The following is a 21,089-nucleotide window of genomic DNA, read 5'->3' on the forward strand; positions in this document are numbered from 1 at the left end:
TGGAGTGGGGAGAGTTGTAAAGTACATGAGATCAGTTGTTGAGCTGGCAGAGTAGGAGACAATACCAAAATACTTAGGGCCTTATAGGCCAGGTCATTGCAAAGTCTTCAGTTTTTACTTTCAGGAGAAGAAGAGATCCGTGCAAGATTTTGTCAGAAAAATTGTGAAAGACTTCTAAATCGGCAAAAAATGATGAATGAGTGTCTTGTCTTGCTCATCCATTGTTTTATTTTCTTTGAGTTGTTTTACAGTTTTGTAATTTTTAAAGAACTGGTGAAAATGCACATGAGTCTTTTCCATAGTAGTGCACATTAATCATGTCTAGCGGATTAATAGTAGTGCACATTAATTGGGTCTAGTTGATTATTGCCCTGAATAAGAACCATTTTACATCTATTTGTAAATTCATTTCAGAATTCCTCATTCTCTTTGCGGTTCTTGGAACTTTCCTTTGAACCAATTGTAACATTGTAATGATTCCCTCAACAGTTAATGAGTTAAATAATATCTTTGACATATGTTCATTTTACTGTTTATAGGAGTCATGATTTTTACCAATAAAAAATATATTCAGTAGCACTTTTCAATGGAACTACTCTGGTTACTCTATTGAGAAAAGACTGGAGCTGGACAAGAGCAGAGGCAGAAGCCTTCAATCAATAATAAAGACTATTGCAAAGATTCAGACAAGAAATGATGGTACCTTAAACTTGAGAAGTAGTGGTAGAGATGGTAAGCAGCTGTTGAATTTGGAATATATTTTGAAGATAGGTCAGAAAGGATTGATAGATTGGATATGGGATATGAGAATGAGGTGTCAAGGATGATTGTAAGATTTGGGGATATTAACCTTAGTAAAATTTACATATAATTCCTTCCTTTTAACCATTTTAAGTTGATAATTTTTATTTCCTATTCTTAGAGAGAAATTTAGTTAGTTTGACTAAGAAATGTAAAAGCTGGTGATCATGGCTCTTTTCTCATGAGGTATTTTGTCTATTGGTTATAGTGTAATATATTACTATATTGAAAACATCTGTAACAACCTTATCAGTCAGGATTCTGGCAGAAAACAACACTGTCTAAAACAGTGTTAATAGAAAAGAATTTAATGAAAGGATTATTTGCAGAGTGGTAGGCAGGTTAAAGGAAACCAGCAACCAGTGATGACCAAGCTAGCTAGCAACAGCAGGAAGCTGTTGCCACTTCTGTCTAAAAGGGACAGGGGAAGGGAATGATCACCTGAACCAGCAAGAGCTATAGGTATAGGAGAGGAGTTCCCTGATAGAAGACAGTAGTAGAGAAACTTCAGCAGGGAATGGAGCCCCAGCCAACCTGGTCTGCCAGTGCTCCTTGCAAGTTAGGCTTCTAGGGCACAGAACAGGGTGGTTCTGGAGGGTCAAATGGGAAATATCCAGCACTGCAAATAATTTTTATAAACTTTCATAAAACAAAAATAAACATTAAATAAGCAAACAAACTGATGTTCCTGAACTTCAAAACAAAGAAAAGAAAGAACATAAATTTTTAGTAGTAAAAAGTTATAAAAATTCAGTTGGGTGGGTTTCAATGACATTAAACAGAAGTATGCATTATAGCTAACATCAACCATAAAAGTTTTTATATCATGTTAAGTGTTTTACTTTAGACTCACAAGTTTATAAAAATACCTTTATCTTTATGTATTTTACTTAGAATTAATTGATTCTAATTTTTAAAACTTCATAGAATCATTACTTTATATTTTAAGTATTTAAAAGCTTTTTTATTGTCTTATTCTTTGTTCTTTTTTAACATAAAGTGTTTCAGATTTAATTTGGTTCTTGAAATTTACTTCAATTGAAAGAAAGCTTAAGTCATCTCATCCAGCTTCTTAACTACTAGTAGAATTTACAGAACATTGCTAGTGATGGGAGCTCAACATTTGAGAGTGAACTCGACTTTTTGTTACATAGATGTAAATCTGTTTGATTCTCATAGACTTATATGGTTTGTTCCAACTTCTGTTTCAGGAGCATGACAAGTCTATTCTATAAAACAGAGAGATTTGAAGACAGCTGATTATCTCTGCCCCACTCTTCCTTACTGCTAAGTATTATTTTCTCCAAACTAACTTTCCATTGTTTCTGCAGTTATGCCTTACTGATAGTGTTCTTATTCATCTCACCTTGAGTTACTCTCTTCCCGAAGCCTCTGTGAGACCACACTCTTGGGGATTTTCTTCCTGTTTCTTGGACAGTGCCTATTTATTTCCTTTGTGAGTTTCTCTTCTGCCGTTCCCTTAAATGTTGGTGTTTCTGAGTTTCCGTGGGTCTTATTTCTTCTCACTGGGCAGTCACTTTTTGTCCTTTGCCTTGCATCCATAAGCCTATGACTGTCATATCTATGTCTCCAACTCAGATCTTTCCCCCACCTCCATACCTATATTTCTGTTTGCCTGTTGACCATTTCCACATGGATATCTTACAGCCACCACAGTACATTTAAAACTGAGCTTATATGCTTCTCTAAACCTTGTGTCCTTCTTATGTTCCCAAGCTCAATAAATGTATTGTCACCTAAATGGAAAATAGGGGTTTGTTTCTTGACTCCTGCTTTCCTTCCCAGACTAATTAATATGAGGTGTTATTGATGCTAACTTCTAAATATTGCTCTAATCCTCCTCTTTTCTCCATCTTCATTGTTTGCTACCCGAATTCAGGCACCACCACCCCCCATTTTATTACTGCAACAGCCTCCAAACCTAACAACCATAATGAGGTAGGTAGTGGTGGTGGTGTTTTTAATGCACCTATGAGGAAACAAATTAAGAGAGGTTAGATAAGAGCTCAGATCTCTCTAGCCTTGCAGTGAAGCCCATTATATTTTTATGTACCATGCTGCCTTGCTGGTATTATCAGAAATTGATATTGCCTTCTACTGGAGGAATTTAGAATGCTAAAAACAAAGCCTTTTATTTTAGATTCAAATATGCTGTTTTAAAATGCATTTAGATAGCAGAGCTGTTATAGGCCATTTATCAATTATATGAGAATTAAAACCTTGCCTTAGCCACATTCTACCTTCTATTTAGCAGGGTTAATAGTTTCGTTGAATTCAGATTTAGAATTTGCATGTGGAAAATGAAAACTGTTAAGGCTTTGATAAGAATATTTTATGTACATAACTTTGAGACCAATATTCTTTGTAGCCAACTGTTGAATTAAGTTCACAGATTTTTTTTTTTTTTAGCGGATTTAAAGTAGATAGCATTCCAGCCAGTACTGGTAAAGAAACAATTTGAAAGTGGGACAGAGTAAAATATCATCTTAGAAATTCTGGCTGTTTTCTGTAGAGATTTTTTTCCCCACATTTTTCTTTAAAGAAGAAAGAAAGAAAATATTTTCACTGTTGCTTTCAAATTATAGTTTATCATAAGTTGTGCTCAGAGTGACTAACCTCAGTGACCCTAGCTGTACTTTTGAATATAGATCTTCAGAATTACCTTCACCATAGATGATTGATATAGTGAGTTTAAAATCAAGATAAGTCTGAAGGAAAACAAACCATGAAATCTTTAGGGGAACAGTACATATTGTCTTTGTTAAAGCAATAGACAAGGAAACTGAAAATTCTAAATTTGGCTTCCAGTAAAATGTCGATTAATTTTTTCACTTCATTTCCCCTTTTGAAGAATGGTGAAAACAATATCCAGCAGTCTACACTACAAGATCATTTCCTAGACAAATATTTATCATGGATCAGAAGAGCACTGGGTCTTAGACACTCCAAAGTCCTATCAATTGGTTGTAACTATCTGGGAAGGAGCAAGGGAAAGATTTTTAACATCTTTTCATTAGTGTTATTTGTAATGAGTTCTTAGTTTTCATTGACTGCCTACTGTATTTCATCGATCTAAGAGATGTTCACTGAAATTTAGGTATATTTTGCAATTGGTGCCATGTCATAGTTTAATTGGTTAATTTTTTTTCTTAGTGGTATATAAAGTGTCTTTAAAATCAATTGTGTCTCATCTTTGATGATAAACAGTATCTGTCTCCATTAGTATTCAAAATAACAACAATAACAATGTAGTAGCCTCCATACTTGAGGATCACTTTTTGATTGAGTGTTTATTTTCTTAAACATGATTGTGAACTGGAAAATAAGCAAAAAAGGCTTCTGATGCTTAAAATTGCTGTTATGAAGTTAATGAAGTAAAGATTATGTACTTTTACAGTATTCCTTTGTCTCTGAATATAGGGCCTTATTTTGCACCTAATCTTAATAGGCTTAGGCATCTGATTACAGAGTCCACAAGGAGTCAAAAGAGTAAACTTAAAAAAACAAACAAACAAACAGTAAAAAACACACATACACGTTTATTAAGTGACCATTCTACTCTCTGCTGTACAATCAGCCGAGAATGAGGATGACCGACAAAGTAAGAATTAAATACTATTTTTAAAGAACAACATAAAACCCAGAACTGGCCACGTAGCCCTGTTTTAGTAGGGGCAAACAGCCCAACACACATAAATCATCCTGATTACAGCTTGGAAGAGATTCTTTATCAAAATACAGCCTGTCTGACTCCACTAGCACTTTCTTTAAGGGACAAAATGTATTTTATCTTTTCACTTTGATTGGGGAACATTTGTTGTTGATTAATTTCCCCCTCTCATGGCTTAATAGACTTACTAGAACATATTTTACCCTGAAAGTGTTAGGGGAAAAACCCCAACTTTTGTGATAACTGTCAGATATCTGAAATAGGATTTGGTTCTATAATCCTAATGGTCTCTGGACCCTGATCATCTACCCGTGTTGATAAATGGCCGCAGAGTGCATTTTTAGGCCCTAGGGCTAAGGACTTGTAGGAAGGTATTAGAGAGGAAAGAAGTAATGGAGGAGAAAAGGTTAGAGAACACTGTGTTTCTAAGGAGTGTTTCTAGAAGCTGTCAGTGGGCAATTCTGCACCAGATGGCCAACTGCATTATTTTTGTTTGGAATAAACCCAGGCTATGTATATCCATAAATTCTTAGTATTAGGGACTTTTTGAGACATTCCCCTAAGACATGTGAATTCTGAGAATAACTTTGCTGGCTGCGATCACCTTTAGCCTGAGAGTGGATGTTAAGTACTATGTTTTGGCAGATTTCCAGCATTTACTAATTAGGTTTTGCCTACTTAAATTCTCCTGGCAGTTTCCCTTGCCACTGTATTTTTCACACTCTGCCCTAACCTGTTTTGTATGTAGTCTGCCTTTGGGCTCTGCTTAGACGTTTATAGCTTTTCTTTCTAAAGAAGCCTTTAATAAAGTATTGATTTGTATGTTCTTCAGCTAATAATTTATTGTTGCTTATAAAAGCAATTCACACTCTATAGAAAATATAAAGAGAAAAATGCTTTTCATCCTGCCACCAAGTGTTCACCAATGTTAACATTTTAGTGTGTTTTAGTGTAGTTTTTTTTCCCCTTGTGTTTATGTATTTTGTGTAGGATTGGATGAGAAACAAATATGTGTGAAGGTTATTTTTCTTATAATGAGAATCTTCTCAAATTTGCTGTTGGTCACTAAGAGTCATTTTTAAAATAAACATTTTTCCAGAACAATTTTAGAATCACAGAAAAGTTGGGAAGATGGTACAGAGATTCTCATAAACCCTTTACTCAGCTTTCTCTAATATTAATCTTATATTATGGTGCTTATATTATGGTGCATTTATTGAAACTAAGAAATTAACTTTGGTACAACATTATTAACTAAAAAACTACAGGCTTTATTTGGATTTAATCAGTTTTTCCACTAATGTCCTTTCTCTGTTCCAGGATCCAATCCAGGATACCATATTGCATTTTAAAAGAACAGTTTTGTCTTTTTTTTTTTCTGTTTATACCATGACCATCTTTCTTTGTCATTAAATATTCTTTAAACATTGCTTATTAATGGCCTCAAAAGTAGATCAAATAGATAGATGTACTCTGATGTAAATATTTCTGATTAACCTTTTTTTTTTTGGCATTTCGTAAGGGTGGGGGGTGTTAGAAAACACATATACATCAAACATTTCTATTAGTGGTGTATTTGTAGCAGGTAAGTTTAATGCTAGATTGTAACAGTAATTTTGAATGCATTGTTCTAAAAGTAGTAAATGTTTTTTTTCCTTTGCGAGTATCTTTAAGAGCATTTTAGAATGAGTTAAATGCAGAAACTGATGAGTTATTCGTGAAACAATTTGTTTTGAGGGTTATTTAGAGTTACTTGGTGTTTGGCTTTACTTATTTTGTGCAGATTATGCATTTGTGTATGTACATTTTATACACACACAGTCAAGTTTTAAGCTTTTAATATGAGACTAGTAATGAGTGTGATAACTACCTGAGTTTAGGAATACAGATTTATGGAATATTCTACCTATATACTTCTATATTCAGTTTTGAAAATTACCCTTTTATTTACTTTTCTGTTATCCTTAATGTTTATTTAGTTCTAGGTTAAGCATATTATATAAAAAGTGAAGATGCCTGGAGATTTTTCTGCATGTCTTGTATTCTTGTGTTGATTGTTATAGTTTGATATTGAATGAACATGAAGTGTGAAGTCAGAGTTACTTGCATTTAGTGTTTTGTTGGTTTAAAGAATAAAGCCATGAAGCCAAACACCTTTAAAGAATTATTAGGTGTACCATACTAAGGAAAATACTGTAAAATTCATTCTTGGGTTTTACCCCTTACTGTCTTCTAGTTCAGTGAAACCTCATAAGCTAAATATTTATTGTGCTAGAGTTTAGTCTTTGCTAGTGGACTGTTGTCTAATAGTAAATTTATAAACTAGAGATTTATTATGAGAGTTGAGCAGTCATTTGTTAATTTGACACAATTATATGGATTAATATATAGAAATAATAACTGAATTGAAGAATCAAACATGGGGTTCTGATATATAATACAGAAAATTGAATGTGCTATCTCCATAAGATCACATATATTCATTCCAGTTTTCAGAGTTAACAGTAAACACTTTCAGGAGAATGCTTGTACTTTCTTCTGTTATCTTACAATCACTTGTCTTTTTATGGTGTAGTCTGTGAACTTTTAGTGGAGAGAGCTCCCTTCATGAAATCACTTGAGCCTACCTTCCCACTTATCTCCTAATGTTTTCCCATGCATACCCTACATTCCAACTAAGGAACTACTTGCTGCTTCTGTCTACAGAATGTTCATCACTTTAATGTTGCTGGAGGACAGTATTTGATTTCCTTGTACATATTTTTACATTGCAACATAAAGCACTAAATTAAGAGTTTCTTTGAGAGTTTCCAAGGCTGCTGATATTTTTCCCTGTGATGGAAAGTGCTGGGATCATTGCCATTGGTACTGATTACATTATTGAATTAGCTGAGACAGAGTGACTCATCTGCTGGGTTTGCATATCTGTAGGTGTCTTTTTATATCCTAGGGCAGAGATTATGGGCACTCCAACTTAACTGTGTAAATTTTCATCACCAGTGTTTCTGGCTGTATGTATGTTCCAAGATTATAGATGATTCTAGGATTGAATTATGACCAGTATTATTAAAGGTGGAGCTGTGTTTTAAATCACCTTCTATTGCTTTCTCTTGTTTTATTTTTAGCAAGCCGTTTTAGTAGTTTCCTCAGTATTTGCTAAGTACACACAATTGTTGACTAATAGATTGTTATATGATAGATAAAGATATAGATAGATATAGATTCTTTTATTTGTTTCTAAAAGCATAAGATGCATGATTGAAAGTGACTATCAAATTCATTATGAAATATGAGGTTAAAGTAGGTGACTTTTTCTAGATCTGGAAGGAGTATCTGAGGTTCAGGTCATCCATCCTGCAATGACACTCATTGCAGGTCCGGATGCTGTTGAACATTTGTGTTTGTAAATTGATACTGTGACTTATAGGCTAGATTTTGGGTGTCATACAATTAAATACCATTAATTGTATTCTTAGAAATTAGAAGTTCTTCTTGTATGTACTCTAGATTTTTTTGCCTCTGTAAGAAAGTATTTCGGTTAGTCATTAGTGTGATGTCTCTGATTATAAAGGAAAATGTGAATTGCCCTTCGTAGTGCAAACTGACCCTTCATGAAATCACTTGAGCCTACCTTCCCACTTATCTCCTAATGTTTTCCCATGCATACCCTACATTCCAACTATAAGGAACTACTTGCTGCTTCTGGAACAAGCCATGCTCTTTTGGACTTCTGTGCTTTTGCATGCACTCTTCTTGACCTGGATTGCCTTTGCCCTAGCAAACTCTCATCCATCTTTCAAGATTTGACTTCTCTAAGGAAGCTTCTCTTGTCACTTCTCCTTTTTCTTCTACACCAAGTTAAATGTTTGATGGTACTGGCACATGGGTTTGCAACTCTGCCATGTGTTCTTATTCTTTTCTGTCTGCCTCACTGAGCAGTAAGCTTAGACTAAGGGAAGTGTTTGTTATCTTTATTTCGAGCATTTAACTCGGTGCTTGGCAAAGAGAGTTGGTGCTCAGAAAATACTTGTCGAGTGCTTCAGTGTGTAGATGGAGAAAAGAATGAATTTATTTTTTATTCTCTCCTTAATATTGATAGCTTTTACAAATCATTTTTATCTACTAAGTAAACTTGTCAGTTTAATTCAAACAACTATGTCTGAAATACAGAAATGTTACTTTATTAATATTTTAGATTTATCTATAGGAAAATGAATTGATGGCAGTTTAAATAAACATAAGCATGTGCTTAATCTTTCGTGATCATCCTGGTTTTACTTGTCTCTTACAGAGAAAACAGAAATGAGAGGAATCTGGTTTAAATTGCAGTACAGAGAATTTAGATTAGACATAAAGAATTTCCAGAAAATAAAGTACCAGATTTTGAAGAGATTTGTAAGTAATGTAATTGATTTTTTTGAGACTTAAGAAAAGGGGGGCTGTGTGGATAGAGGGTTATGGATTGCAAAGTGGTTTACAAACATTGCCCTTAGTAGAATAAAAAACCTAAAGGAAGAAAAATATTTGGGAATATGCAGATATAACCATATTCATGGATAGATACTTAAAAATAGTTGGATACTTTTTTGATTTTGTGTATACATTTGTACTGTAAATTTTCAACTAACAAGAAAACTATGTTGCAGGTGTCCCTTTCACAGGACAACTTCAATCTAGATGACTAGCAGAATATACTGAGAAATCACCCTCCTTCACTTTTTTTTTAAAACTCTTGTTCTTTGGAATAATATAAATAATGAAAAAGCCTTAGCAGTGTTAAGAATAAACAGAAAACTCATCTGAAACTAATATAATATTGTATGTTTTGTATATTTTAATAAAAATCTTAAAAAAAAAACAAAAACAAAACTAATGTGTACCAATAAAAAAAACTACCCAGTAGTTTAAAAACAATGGAGCCAGACCATTGACGCAAAGAACAAGGTTTTTGAATGCCATTCTCTTCATTGTTTTAATGTAATTAAACACGGCAGTTAGCTGTGGCCAAAATTTAAGGTTATATTGCTATGCTTCTAACTATAGATATTCTGTCCTGGCTATATTTGAACAGAACTACTGTAGTATAGGCCAAATTCACCCTCAGTGCTAGTCAACTAAAAGAGCAAATATACCTTCCTGAGCACCAAATTTATAATCACACTCATGAATAGAGTTCAGTGTTCTTTCTGCTTGTCAGTCTGCAAGGATCATATTGGAATAATTTAGGACAGCTTTACTAAATTTATTAATGTAACTCTTGTTATGAGGATGGTGCTTAAGTTCTAGGATTCTGTACTTATAATGCAAAAGGCTTCTTTGTGATACAAGAGACAGGATTTTACTGGTAGTGTGATACAATAATACTTTGTCTTTTTAAACACTGTATATTTTTCTAAACATCTTTATAGCCAGAATTTATTTTATTTTCACAATACCTCTGTGAAGTAGGTGTCCTAATCGTATAAATGAGGAAATTGAGACACAGAAAGTTTAACCAACTGCCAAAGTTTAACCAACATTGTTATAAATAAATCATCATTATTATTTCCATAGCTAACATTTACTAAGTGCTTACTATATACTAAGGACTGTTTTAAGCTTTTTACATGTATTATTATTAAGAGCTTGGGCTTTGGAGTCAGATCTTGATTTAATTTTGGCTCTTCCTCTTATCAGCTATTGACTTCGGGTAAGCTGCCTAACCTCTTCAAGCCTTGGTTTCCTCATTTGGAACATGGAAATGATAGTACCTACCTCATAGGGCAGTTGTATGGATTGAGAGATTCCAAATGAATCTGTGTCTGGCTTACAGTGAGGGTGTTAAAATCAGTTTGCTATTGAAAAATAGGGTATAAATAGATTGTATTTTGTATAATTTTTAGCTTCTTGATAATTTTCCTGGTAAAATCATTGTATTCTTGAGTATAAAATCACAGTTATCCGATTCTACTATAAATACCTGTTTTATAGTAAAACATCCATGTTACAACTAGATTATAGATCCATATAGTGGCTATAACTACCTCCTCCCTTTATCTTCCAGTCACCTTTTGGTTCTAAGCCTTTGATTAGTAGGAAGAAACTGAAGAGAGTTAAGAAGTCATAGAGAGTATCTATTGCATCTGTGTTCCAAAATGAGTGTCAGGACACCTGCAGGGCATTGAATTGTGTACATTCTAAGAGTGCTATGGTATATCAGTTATTTGGAACTCAGAATGTACTTTCTTGGAGAAAGATTCCTTTTGAATGAGGCATATAAAGTCTTTTAGTTCCTGGTACAACTGACATGCTGGATATTTGCACTGAAAAACAATAAAAACAAGCAAAAACTTTACAATACTTTGGCAGTGCTAATAATCAAAGTAATTAAAAACAATAAAACTGAATATATGTTGATCCTCAGAAAGGTCTGGAGAGGATTCTGAGAAGATGGAATAGGAGGCATCAGGATTCTGTCTCCCTACCTAGACAACAGTTGCACTGGCAGAATCTGGTATAATTATTCTGGAACTTTGGATTTACTGAAGACTTATAACTGCCAGGAGAAGGCTTGAATGTAAATTGTGATTAATCTCAGTCAGTTTCAATTCTTAGCACAGTAGCAGCTACCCATCCTCTACTCCCAGCCCTATGCAGCTTAGGCATAGCTTATGGGAGCCAGGGTAGGCAAAAAGACCCTCTTGTCCAAATAGCAGGGATCTGTGCTTGGATCACTGATTGGTGCTTTTGATAACCAGGGTATAGGCAAGAGGCAGGCAGCCATTGTTGTTGCACCTCCCTATTGTTGCATGCTCCTCCCTCTCCAGCAGAAGTGACTTCCAGGATATTTTACTACCCTCTTTTGCCCCATTCATTACACATTATTGAATATATTTAAAGCTACTTAAATTATATCTAAAGGAGGGTAAGAAGGCTACCACCCTCTTTTGCCTCATTCATTGCACATTATGGAATATATTTAATGTTACTTAAATTATATCTAAAAGAAGGTAAGATGGCCAATTTTATGTTCAATAAAAAAAATGGAAAGAAAAAGGTCTGAAGATAGAACAGAATAAAAAGTTTTCAGAGATTCTAATGGAGGCTTAATATTTTCAAGAGCTTTATGGGTTGGTACACTGATTCTTTAATATGTTTCATTTCAAAACTTAAGATTTTTTTCTTGATACAAAGTTATATAGATAGATTACTCTCATTCTCATATATACTGTGATTAAACTAATTTCAGGATGGGAGTTGTGGCATGCTTATAAGTGGGATGAATAAAGAGGAAGAGAGATTTTCCTGAGGTAATTGGCTGAAATCTCTTAAAAGAGAGATGGGTAAACAATATGTATTCATATAAGAGAAATGGATTATGGTACAATTAGATGGACAGTTTTACAAGCTAGAGACAAAGCGCGATGTGTGTTAAGCTTCTGGAGAAAAGAAGGGTGTGCTGAGGAAGAGGTACTAGGTAGCTGCCCATCCTAACGTGGGGTGTCGCGACAGCTTATGAGGGGCATAGCAGACATGTGGCTAAACCACTGATTTTATATGTAGGTTGGAAATCTCAGAATTGAAATTTTTGATTGAGGGTGGGTTTGCGGTTTTGGAAATGTTCGTTTTGGATATCAATCATATCTGTTAACTCTAATAATACAGATTAAAATGAGGCAATTCACAAAACCTTTAACATAATGCCTGATATGGTATAGTTATTTAGTAAATGTCAGTGCCTTTGTTTGAGTTTGATTTTTTTCTGTGCTATAAAAAGTGAATAAATTGACCAGGAAATTTTCAAAACTGTATTAAAATCTCTTGAAACCCTAGATTGTAATTGATTGCTATAGTTTATATTGTCTTGTAACTTTGTGGTATGCTTGTTCATAGGGTCTGTTTTCTGATGACTGACTCCTCTGTTTTGGTTCTTAGAGGGTCTTTTAGAATAGGAAGATATGGGTGGTGGGGGGAGGGTGATTCTAAAAAGAGTCAGCTCTTTGGGAAGAGTGATCGTGAGATTTAAAAATGACTGGAGGTGGAGAATTAGCCAGCCACTGGCTTAAAAAGGATTTTGGAGCTCGAAAGGAATCTTGGAGGTGATTTGGTCTAACCTCTCATTTTATGGTTGAGGACATAAATATAGAGAAGTGGGTTGTCCAGTGTCATAGCTATAGTGGAGAAGCCAGAATTAGTGACTTCTAAAGGTCTTAATATCCAAACATCATAGAACTCAGAGTATTGCATTTTTACTTTTTCTTTTGAAAAGGCAATCTTAATGATAATATTGATACATTGTATTAATTTTAAAAATATTTAATCAAATTTTTAGGTGTTTGAGTTTAAGTAGGTAATTGAACAGTGCTGCCAGAAGTCTCATAAGGAAAATTATTATTTTTAAAAAAGTAAATGTTCAACTTTTTTCTGCTATTTCTAGGTTATGTCATCAAACAAAAAAAAACATGGTATTTTGAAGTATGATTAAACTCCTGATGCTGCAGCAGAGGCTAAGAATATTAATGGCCAGATCTAGGTAAGTTGAAGTTTACCTTTAAAAAAATTATTAAGTCCCCAAATGATATTTTTAAACAAGAGGCTTTAATGTTTTCTTGAATGAAGTCATCTTGCCTCCTGATTTGCTGTCACCTCCCAGCCCCAGAGAATAAGGGACAGATGGCTTTAATGAATCTAAGACAATGTTGACTAGTATAAAATATTCAGCCAACTTGTTGCGATATTGATTCTCCCAAACAGTAGCTACCTTTTGTTCTTGAATGTACCCTAGTTACTTTCCTAAGTTGCTCTCTTCAGGGAGCATAGTAAGTCTATGTGTGTTTTTGCTGAGTTATGAACTTGGCGCTGTGAGCTCATGAGATCATATGGTTTCTCATCAACTGTTTACAGTATTAGTGCATATTATTAGGTCTTACATAACTCAGATGTGGTCTTCAAATATTAGTCTGGTGGTCATAAATGCAGAATATCTAGTATCTTGCCTTTCCCCTTGCCTAGGAATTTGTGGTTCAGGAAGAGGAGTCAGAGATGTGGATGAAAACTCCACATTAAAAAATGTCGTCTTCTTTGTTGGAAATTAACCACAACTGCTTGTTGTTTCAAGTATTTCAATCTCTCACTCATACTAAGCCTATTTTTCAACCTTACTGAGGCCTCCTGTTCCTTTTTGCCTCCATTTTCTCCCATTTCGCCAGCCCTCTTTTTTTCTGACCAGACCCGATGATCCATCATGTCAACTCCTGCCCTTCTACCCCTGTATTGCCAATATCCTTTAATCTTGTCCTCTTACTCTTTGACCCTGGGGCATTTGAACTGTCTACCCTCTGGACCGCTGCGCATAGCTAGAAAAAATGGCATATCCTTATTTTCCAGCCTCTGTTGCACTCTCAGCACAGCCTACTTAATAATCCTGCTGCCTTTCTTGAGTAGCTCCTCAGTGAATAACCCTGTCATTCTCCTCATTTTGCACACTTGTCTTCTATTTTACAAAGGAAATTAGAATAATAGATGTTAATTCACTTCATTTTCTCTTCTATATTCCACCCATCTTCATTTTCTTTCGTCTTTCCCCTGAGGATGACGCATCTCCTTCTCTGGTCAAACTTCTCAGTCTGGACCCTGGAATTCATCCTTAGTCTTCCTCTCTGTCTTGATCCATCATGTAACCCTTCTCTTTCCTGTATTTTTAAATCTTTCCTGACCTACTGATTACAGACCTGCATAAATCTATGTCATCTTAAAACAATGAACAGCTGAAGCATCATATTTTCTTTTGAAACCATGTCTATCCATACCCAAGCATTGTACTTTCACTTCTTCAGCCTGTTCTTGAAAGTGTACTTTCCATTCTCTGGGGGCTACTTACTTATCTTCTACTTGCTCACTACAGTTTGGCTTCTGTTTCTACCACTCTATGACTTTAAATACCACATGCATTCCAATATTTTTACTTTCTTCAAACCCATACTCATTTACTTAACTCTCTTTTGCCCATTTCCATTTTATTGTTTTCTGAAATCTGAAATAACATGTCTAAAAGTGAACTAATTACCATCACTTCCATTTGATGACTACCAGTTTTTCCGATCTTAGGTAATGGAGCCAGTACCCTTCATGTGCCACACTGGAAACTGCCTCTGCCTTTCCTTATACCTGGCCAGCCACTCAGTGTTGCTGACGTGTCTTTGTAAATATTTTAAATTCATTTTTTTTCATCTTTATTCCTACTGGTTTTTGTTTTTTAACATATTTCTTCTTTCAATAATCTCTACCTGGTTTCTCTTCCTCTGAGCTAAACTCCCACTTAAGTTTGTGCTGCACATGAATATATTTAAAATGAAGTCCTGACCTCCTCACTTTCCTGCTTAAAATTCTTCAGTGGCTTTCCATCATGTGTAGAATAAAATCCTTGGTATGACATACAAGGCTTTTGTGTCACAAGTTAGGCTTTTCATTAATTATTGTTATACTGAACTAAAACATTCCCTGTGGATAGAGTCCCCAAGTAGGTTGCCTTACCACGGGAAGTGCTGCCTTAGCAGGTTGCCTGTGAAGAAGGTGCAAGTGGAAGAATAATTTTTCTACTTATTTTGAGAAATAGTTTTAAAATATTCCTTTGAGGCATCATCTTTTGAGGCCAAAGCCACACTGTAGTACTCTTTTAACTCTTTATATTCATGAGGAGGTCAGCGGTGAGGATGGACATGTAATTTCAAGAAGACTTCTTAAATTTGTTTCTATCGATTATCCTTCTTTAATATAAAGTTTTAAAAATATTCTTTTGCCTTCTCATCCTATAATTTATTAAAATTTTATTTTTAAAAATTAAATATTATGTACCATGTGCTATGTCAAGCAGTATGCTTAGTGCCCTAGAAAATTAAGAAAACAAGATTCCTATCTTCAGGAAGATCACAACGAAGTGGGTGGCGAGGCAGACGAATATTACAGAATGTGACAAATGCCATGATAGAGTCATGTCCACGTGACTGTTGGGGACACTGGAGGCAGGCTAGCTTTAAGTTGGTTGGAGTTGTTGTCTAGGAGACTGTATGGCTTGGCCCTGCTTGTGTTACAGCCTACCCTGTACTCTACTTGTACTAGGTGCCTCACTTTCTCCTGAATGCAGTGCAACTTTTCATGGCCTTTTCTTTGCACATACTCCGTAATCTGTCTCGAGTACTTATTTCTATTTTTGGCCTAGCACATTGTTTCTGCTCACCTTTTTAAGTACCAGCTCAAGCAGTGCTTCCTTGCACTGCCTAACCCATAAGGTTAGTTGCTCTCTTCTCTGTGCCCACAGAACCGTTCTCATTCTAATACAAGGTTTATGATAATGTATTATCTGTTTACATCTCTATCTCTCCCTTTAGACTCGTGGCTCTTCAAAGATATGTACTGTGACTTAATCATCTTTACACCATGATACTCAGTTGGCAGATAAAAGTAAAATATCCAAATGAGTCTTAATTAAGTTTTCTATTTTATTTATCACTTTTTTTTTTGTTTATACACTGGTATACTTTTTTATCTTCTTACTACTCATACCTGTCAGACATCCTTTACGTGTGTTTAGTACAGTTCATTCAGCTCACAGGAGACTTAAAGCACCTATTATGTGCTAGGTGTTATGTGTTAAGTATGGGAAATGCAAAAATAAATAAGGTTCATCTCTGATGAGAAGGAGCTCTCGGTGGAGGAAAGAAGATAGATAAATAAACAGACAGTCTATCACAATTTCTTCTAAGTAAACTGTGTGAAAGATGCTATGATATGGGGAAGCCCAGGAGGGTTCTTTGGGCGGGATACATAAGAAGTATAACTTGCCCAGTTGATCGGAGTCAGAGAAGGCTTCCTGAAGGCACAGGGCTCTGGGTTGAATCTTGAGAAAGTCAAGAAGCAGAAGAGGAGCAGATGGATGGATGTGAGAGAATAAGATGCTCTGGGGAAACTGTAGTATGATTGGTTAGGGTTGAAGCAGAGAGAAGGAGGAGTTTAGTCTAGATCTGTAGCTAGGGACCAGATAGGAAGGACTTCATGTCATACTGACAAGTTTTGAATCTTTTCTGAAGGTAGTAAAGAGCCACTGAAGAATTTTAAGTTTTAGTCACATTTATGTTTTTAATGTTTAGTAGCTTCTTGTGCTGCTTTCTTCTCCTTTTTTCAAATATTATCACATTCATTCTGATTCTTTCCTTTGTTAGTGATATTTTGAACTCTTCTTTTGTTCATTTGGAGTGTTCTTGAACACTTAATGTCACCTATAACCTCTTCTCTGTAACCTTCTGTTGTAAAGAAGGATTAGATAGATATGTTGTATCAGTTTTGCCAAAATTCGCTCTAAGTTATTGCTTGAATTTTGAGTTGTCTTTCTCTGTTAATGAAATATTCCAAATTTGTTTTTGTGTCTTATTTACCAATGAACTCTTGTCTGGTATAGTACATAAAAAATACTACAATGAGTAATAAAAACAAAATACCTGCCAAGCCAGAAGTCTAGCATCCCTTTGGAAGTTTATTAAAAGAGGGACATGAAATTTCTGATAAGCCATAAAGGGTTAATTCCATGAATATCTTTGTTTAAATAGTGTTATATATGAGACCTTAAATTGGTTTGTTTTTTAAGATGATTTTAAAATAGTTAGACCTTTGCAAACTAAATGGAAATTTGTGAAGTATACCTCACAAAATTATTCTTGAGCAAAATTCACCAGCTAGGTGTGTGAAATCTAGCCCCAGCCATATCCATATACTTTTTGGGCTTAATTTTCCTCATCAAAATAATTTCAGGGCTTGTGTTAGATGATTTCTAAAATCTTTTTCTATTTTATGATTTTTGTGTTCTACATCTAATAATTTTTTCCAAATTATCTTTCATGTAGCACTCACATGGTCTTCTGAAAGAAGCCATGGGTAGCTGTTGTAGCTGTCCAGATAAAGACACTGTCCCAGATAACCATCGGAACAAGTTTAAGGTCAGTAAAACTGGTTGAGTTGTATCTCTCACTGCCTATTTGGATATTCTTTTACTTCACTTAATATATCTTGCTTTCTTACTTTTATCTCCAACCTTTTTGTTGCCCTTTTTGTCCACTCTGCCTTTTCTTGCTTTGACAAATGACGACAATATTTTCTTACAGCGTGGAATCCTCTTTTACTTTCCCTTTGGTCCTCTATATTCAATTAGCTACACAGTTGGTATGACTTTCTTCAGAATGCCATTTTATAGGCTTTATGCCTGGATAATTTCTTAACTGGACTCTATCTTGAGTCATCTCCGTGATTCTCTTGCAGTTGACATCAAATTAATCTTTCTCTTTCATCATTCTGAAACTTCTGTGGTGTTCTGTTACCTAGAAGCTAAATGCTCCATTCCTTACTCATCCCCACAGCCATTTAGTATCTCTTGTAGTCTGACCCCAGTCTGCTATATATCATAGCCTCTGGGTCACACAAACTGAGGTGTAGGTCACAACCTGTTGCTTCATAGCTTTATGACCTCGGACAGGTTACATTATCACTCTTTGTTTCATTTTTGTAGATTGAGAAAATAGTATTACCTGCAGTTTAGGAGTGTTGTGAGAATTAAATGGGGAAAATACATCTCAAGTGCTTTGCCCAGTTTCAGGGGTATAGTAAATTCTCCTCAAGTGTTATCTATTCGTCATAGTCTCTGGCCATTTTCTGAAATTCAGTAGTGTAAGGCCTTCCCTTAACATGAACTCTGTGCCAGTCTTATCTTGGTCTCTCTGGAACATACCTTTTTTGTCTCTGCTGTAGCTCTGTATCTCAGGGATATTCCCTATAATTCCTGACCCACCAGCTCTCCCTCTTACCTTCATTTCCTACCTAATTGTACCCAAGACCCAGCTAAAGTCCCTTCTCTTCTTATGTGAAGGCTTCTCCAACAACCTTAGGCCACAGTTCTGCCTTTTGCAGCCTCCGTTGTACTCATTTGTCAATTAATCATATACTGTTTTGTGGTTTTGACTTTGTTTATATAACTTATCTCCCCAGTAGGAATGTGAGTTCCTTGCCTGTATGAACCGGATATTATACTGCTACGTAGTCCATGCCCTACACACACATTGATTGATGAATGAACTAACATAGAAGCCAGTAACTGAATCAGTCAGCAACAGTGTATTTTCCTGACAAATTAGTGAAAAATGTGTATGACTGTCAAGTGAGAGCATTAGTTTAGCACTGATTAAACTTTCTTTTTTAGGTCATTAATGTGGATGATGATGGGAATGAGTTAGGTTCTGGCATAATGGAACTTACAGACACAGAACTGATTTTATACACTCGCAAACGTGACTCAGTGAAATGGCACTACCTCTGCCTGCGACGCTATGGCTATGATTCGAACCTATTTTCTTTTGAAAGTGGTCGACGGTGTCAAACTGGACAAGGTAAGTAGGGTCTTTAATTTTTTTTCCTCCAAATATTGTCACATTTGAAATACTGTTCTACATACAGTGTTTAATATTTTACTTTCTCCTGATAGAAAAAAAATTAAATGCATTATTAAGAAAAGAGATAAAGTAAACTGTGGTTTCATTTATCAAGCACATTCTCTATGGCCAGAATTTTGACTCATACTACTTTTAAGATTTTCAGTAAATGATTAGTCCCAGTAAATTGACTATGTATTTTTACTGTTGTAACTTGTTGGGGAAAGAACCTAAACTTTGTAGTCAAATGGTACATAGTTTGATTTTTTTGCTACCTACTACTTGAAGGTCCTTAGGCAGGTTATTTCTGTCGAGCATCAACTTTTTTTTCTATCAGAGGTAAATGGTAATTCCTACCTTACAGAATTATAATTATTAAACAGTAACAAAGCCAGGCCCTGTCAGATGGTAAAGGGTCCCCTCTGTAATGGTGAGTCAGGCGCCCCCTACTGTTAGCACAGTGAAGTATGCGTGCAGATTTTATTTTTGTCTGCCTTATTTTGGGCCTTTTTCCTTAGACAAATGAAAATTATTCTGTGAACTTTTTTGGGAGGGTCATTAATTTATCAGACATTTATTTAAAAGGCCTTTCTTATTACTGTTACACAGCGTGATTATTTTACAATTTTGTTCTTTGACAGGTACTCCTGTATCTTTTAAAGATGTGGTAATCACTGTTCCCTTCTGGTTTATATTTGTAGGAATCTTTGCCTTTAAGTGTGCCCGTGCAGAAGAATTATTTAACATGTTGCAAGAGATTATGCAAAATAATAGTATAAATGTGGTGGAAGAGCCAGTCGTTGAAAGGAGTAATCATCAGACAGAATTGGAAGTCCCCAGAACACCTCGAACACCTACAAGTAAGTACCCATTTTTCTTCTTGTATTTTGAATTTTAGCTGTAATTATTTTTAATATGTTAAATATAACATTAAATGTTACACATTAGCTAAGATGTGAATGGAAAATTGACATGGAGCAGGGTGCTGTTTGTGCTCTGGTTTCTGCTGTGTCTTGCCAGAAACACCTTCCTTTATTCTCTCAATGCAGATTGGATTCTCATTTATTTTTATTCTCTCCCATGTCCCTGTATCATGCTTTTTTTTTTTTCTTCTTAAACCAATAAACAAAACTCAGCTCCAGGGTTTGCTGCTCAGAACTTACCTAATGGATATCCCCGATATCCCTCATTTGGAGACGCTTCATCCCATCCTTCAAGCAGACATCCTTCTGTGGGAAGTGCACGCCTGCCTTCAGTTGGTGAAGAATCTACACATCCTTTGCTTGTGGCTGAGGAACAAGTAAGCATGTGCTTCTGTCTATCAGGATAATGACTGTGTAGAGTTAAAGTGTGGAGTTGACGTTTTAGTCAGTTTGAATTTTAGATTCCACTGTATATATATATATATATGACTTGTGTAGTGAAGAATCAGAGGAAATAGTATATATTTGCAGACATATGCTTAAACATGTACAGGTGTTGAAGGAAGCATTACAGTAGTTTATGGGTTCACAGGAAAGGTGCATCTACAGATGAAGACAAATAACTAATGGCTAATTCCCATTATAATAACTTTCAGTTGATTAAGAATTTATGCTGCTTCTTATATTACAGTTTATATAATTAGTGGACTACTAGCAGGAAAGTAGATTTCGTTGCCGATATTTTTATAGAGCTGTTTAATATTCCTGACTATTCTACTTTTCATTTGAGGAAGAAAGTATTTGGTTAAACATTGGCTGTGTTTTAATTAGTTATGCTTATATTTTGTAAACCATATGGTCATTTATCATTAAGAGATTTTTGTCATTTTAAAATTTATTTCTTTGTTTTCTCTACCTTGTACACGAATTCTTATTTACTATAATTACATTTCCCTCAATTTTGTATTTTATTTTTGAGTTCTTCAAATTTTATGTGTAGCCTTCAAAATGTTTTTTATATTGTCCCCCAAAATAGCATTGAGCTTTTTATGATCATATTAGTGATTATTTCTTAGTAGGTGGTTTTTATTTTCTATCTATGCATTTTTTAGAACTTATTAAATCTAGTAGGATTTGTCTTATATCGTGAGGTCATCTGTAAATAGTGATAAATTTGTCTCTTCCTTTTTAATACTTGTTATTTCTTATTTCTGCATCATGTTT

At 34.9% G+C, this 21,089-nt stretch overlaps 1 protein-coding gene across 6 annotated transcripts in view; it reads left to right on the forward strand.

The window, feature by feature from the left end:
- The window catches only part of FRS2 (fibroblast growth factor receptor substrate 2), an 87,080-nt gene that overhangs the window by 59,997 nt on the left and 5,994 nt on the right, over positions 1-21,089 (forward strand). For 2 of the 6 annotated variants that reach the window (XM_015598506.2, XM_025040965.1), the window contains 5 exons: positions 12,909-13,004; positions 17,368-17,460; positions 18,714-18,900; positions 19,644-19,802; positions 20,079-20,242. In XM_015598506.2, the coding sequence (XP_015453992.1) occupies positions 17,395-17,460; positions 18,714-18,900; positions 19,644-19,802; positions 20,079-20,242 (576 nt within the window). In that variant the 5' untranslated portion in view covers positions 12,909-13,004; positions 17,368-17,394. Of the gene's footprint in view, positions 1-539; positions 733-2,012; positions 2,761-8,783; positions 8,888-12,908; positions 13,005-14,578; positions 14,673-17,367; positions 17,461-18,713; positions 18,901-19,643; positions 19,803-20,078; positions 20,243-21,089 lie in introns of all 6 variants that reach the window. The other 4 variants (XM_015598505.2, XM_015598504.2, XM_025040964.1 and 1 more) reach the window with 4 other exon arrangements.

Source organism: Pteropus alecto, unplaced genomic scaffold (assembly GCF_000325575.1).
Source record: "Pteropus alecto unplaced genomic scaffold, ASM32557v1 scaffold76, whole genome shotgun sequence".
Classification (NCBI taxonomy): Eukaryota; Metazoa; Chordata; class Mammalia; order Chiroptera; family Pteropodidae; genus Pteropus; species Pteropus alecto.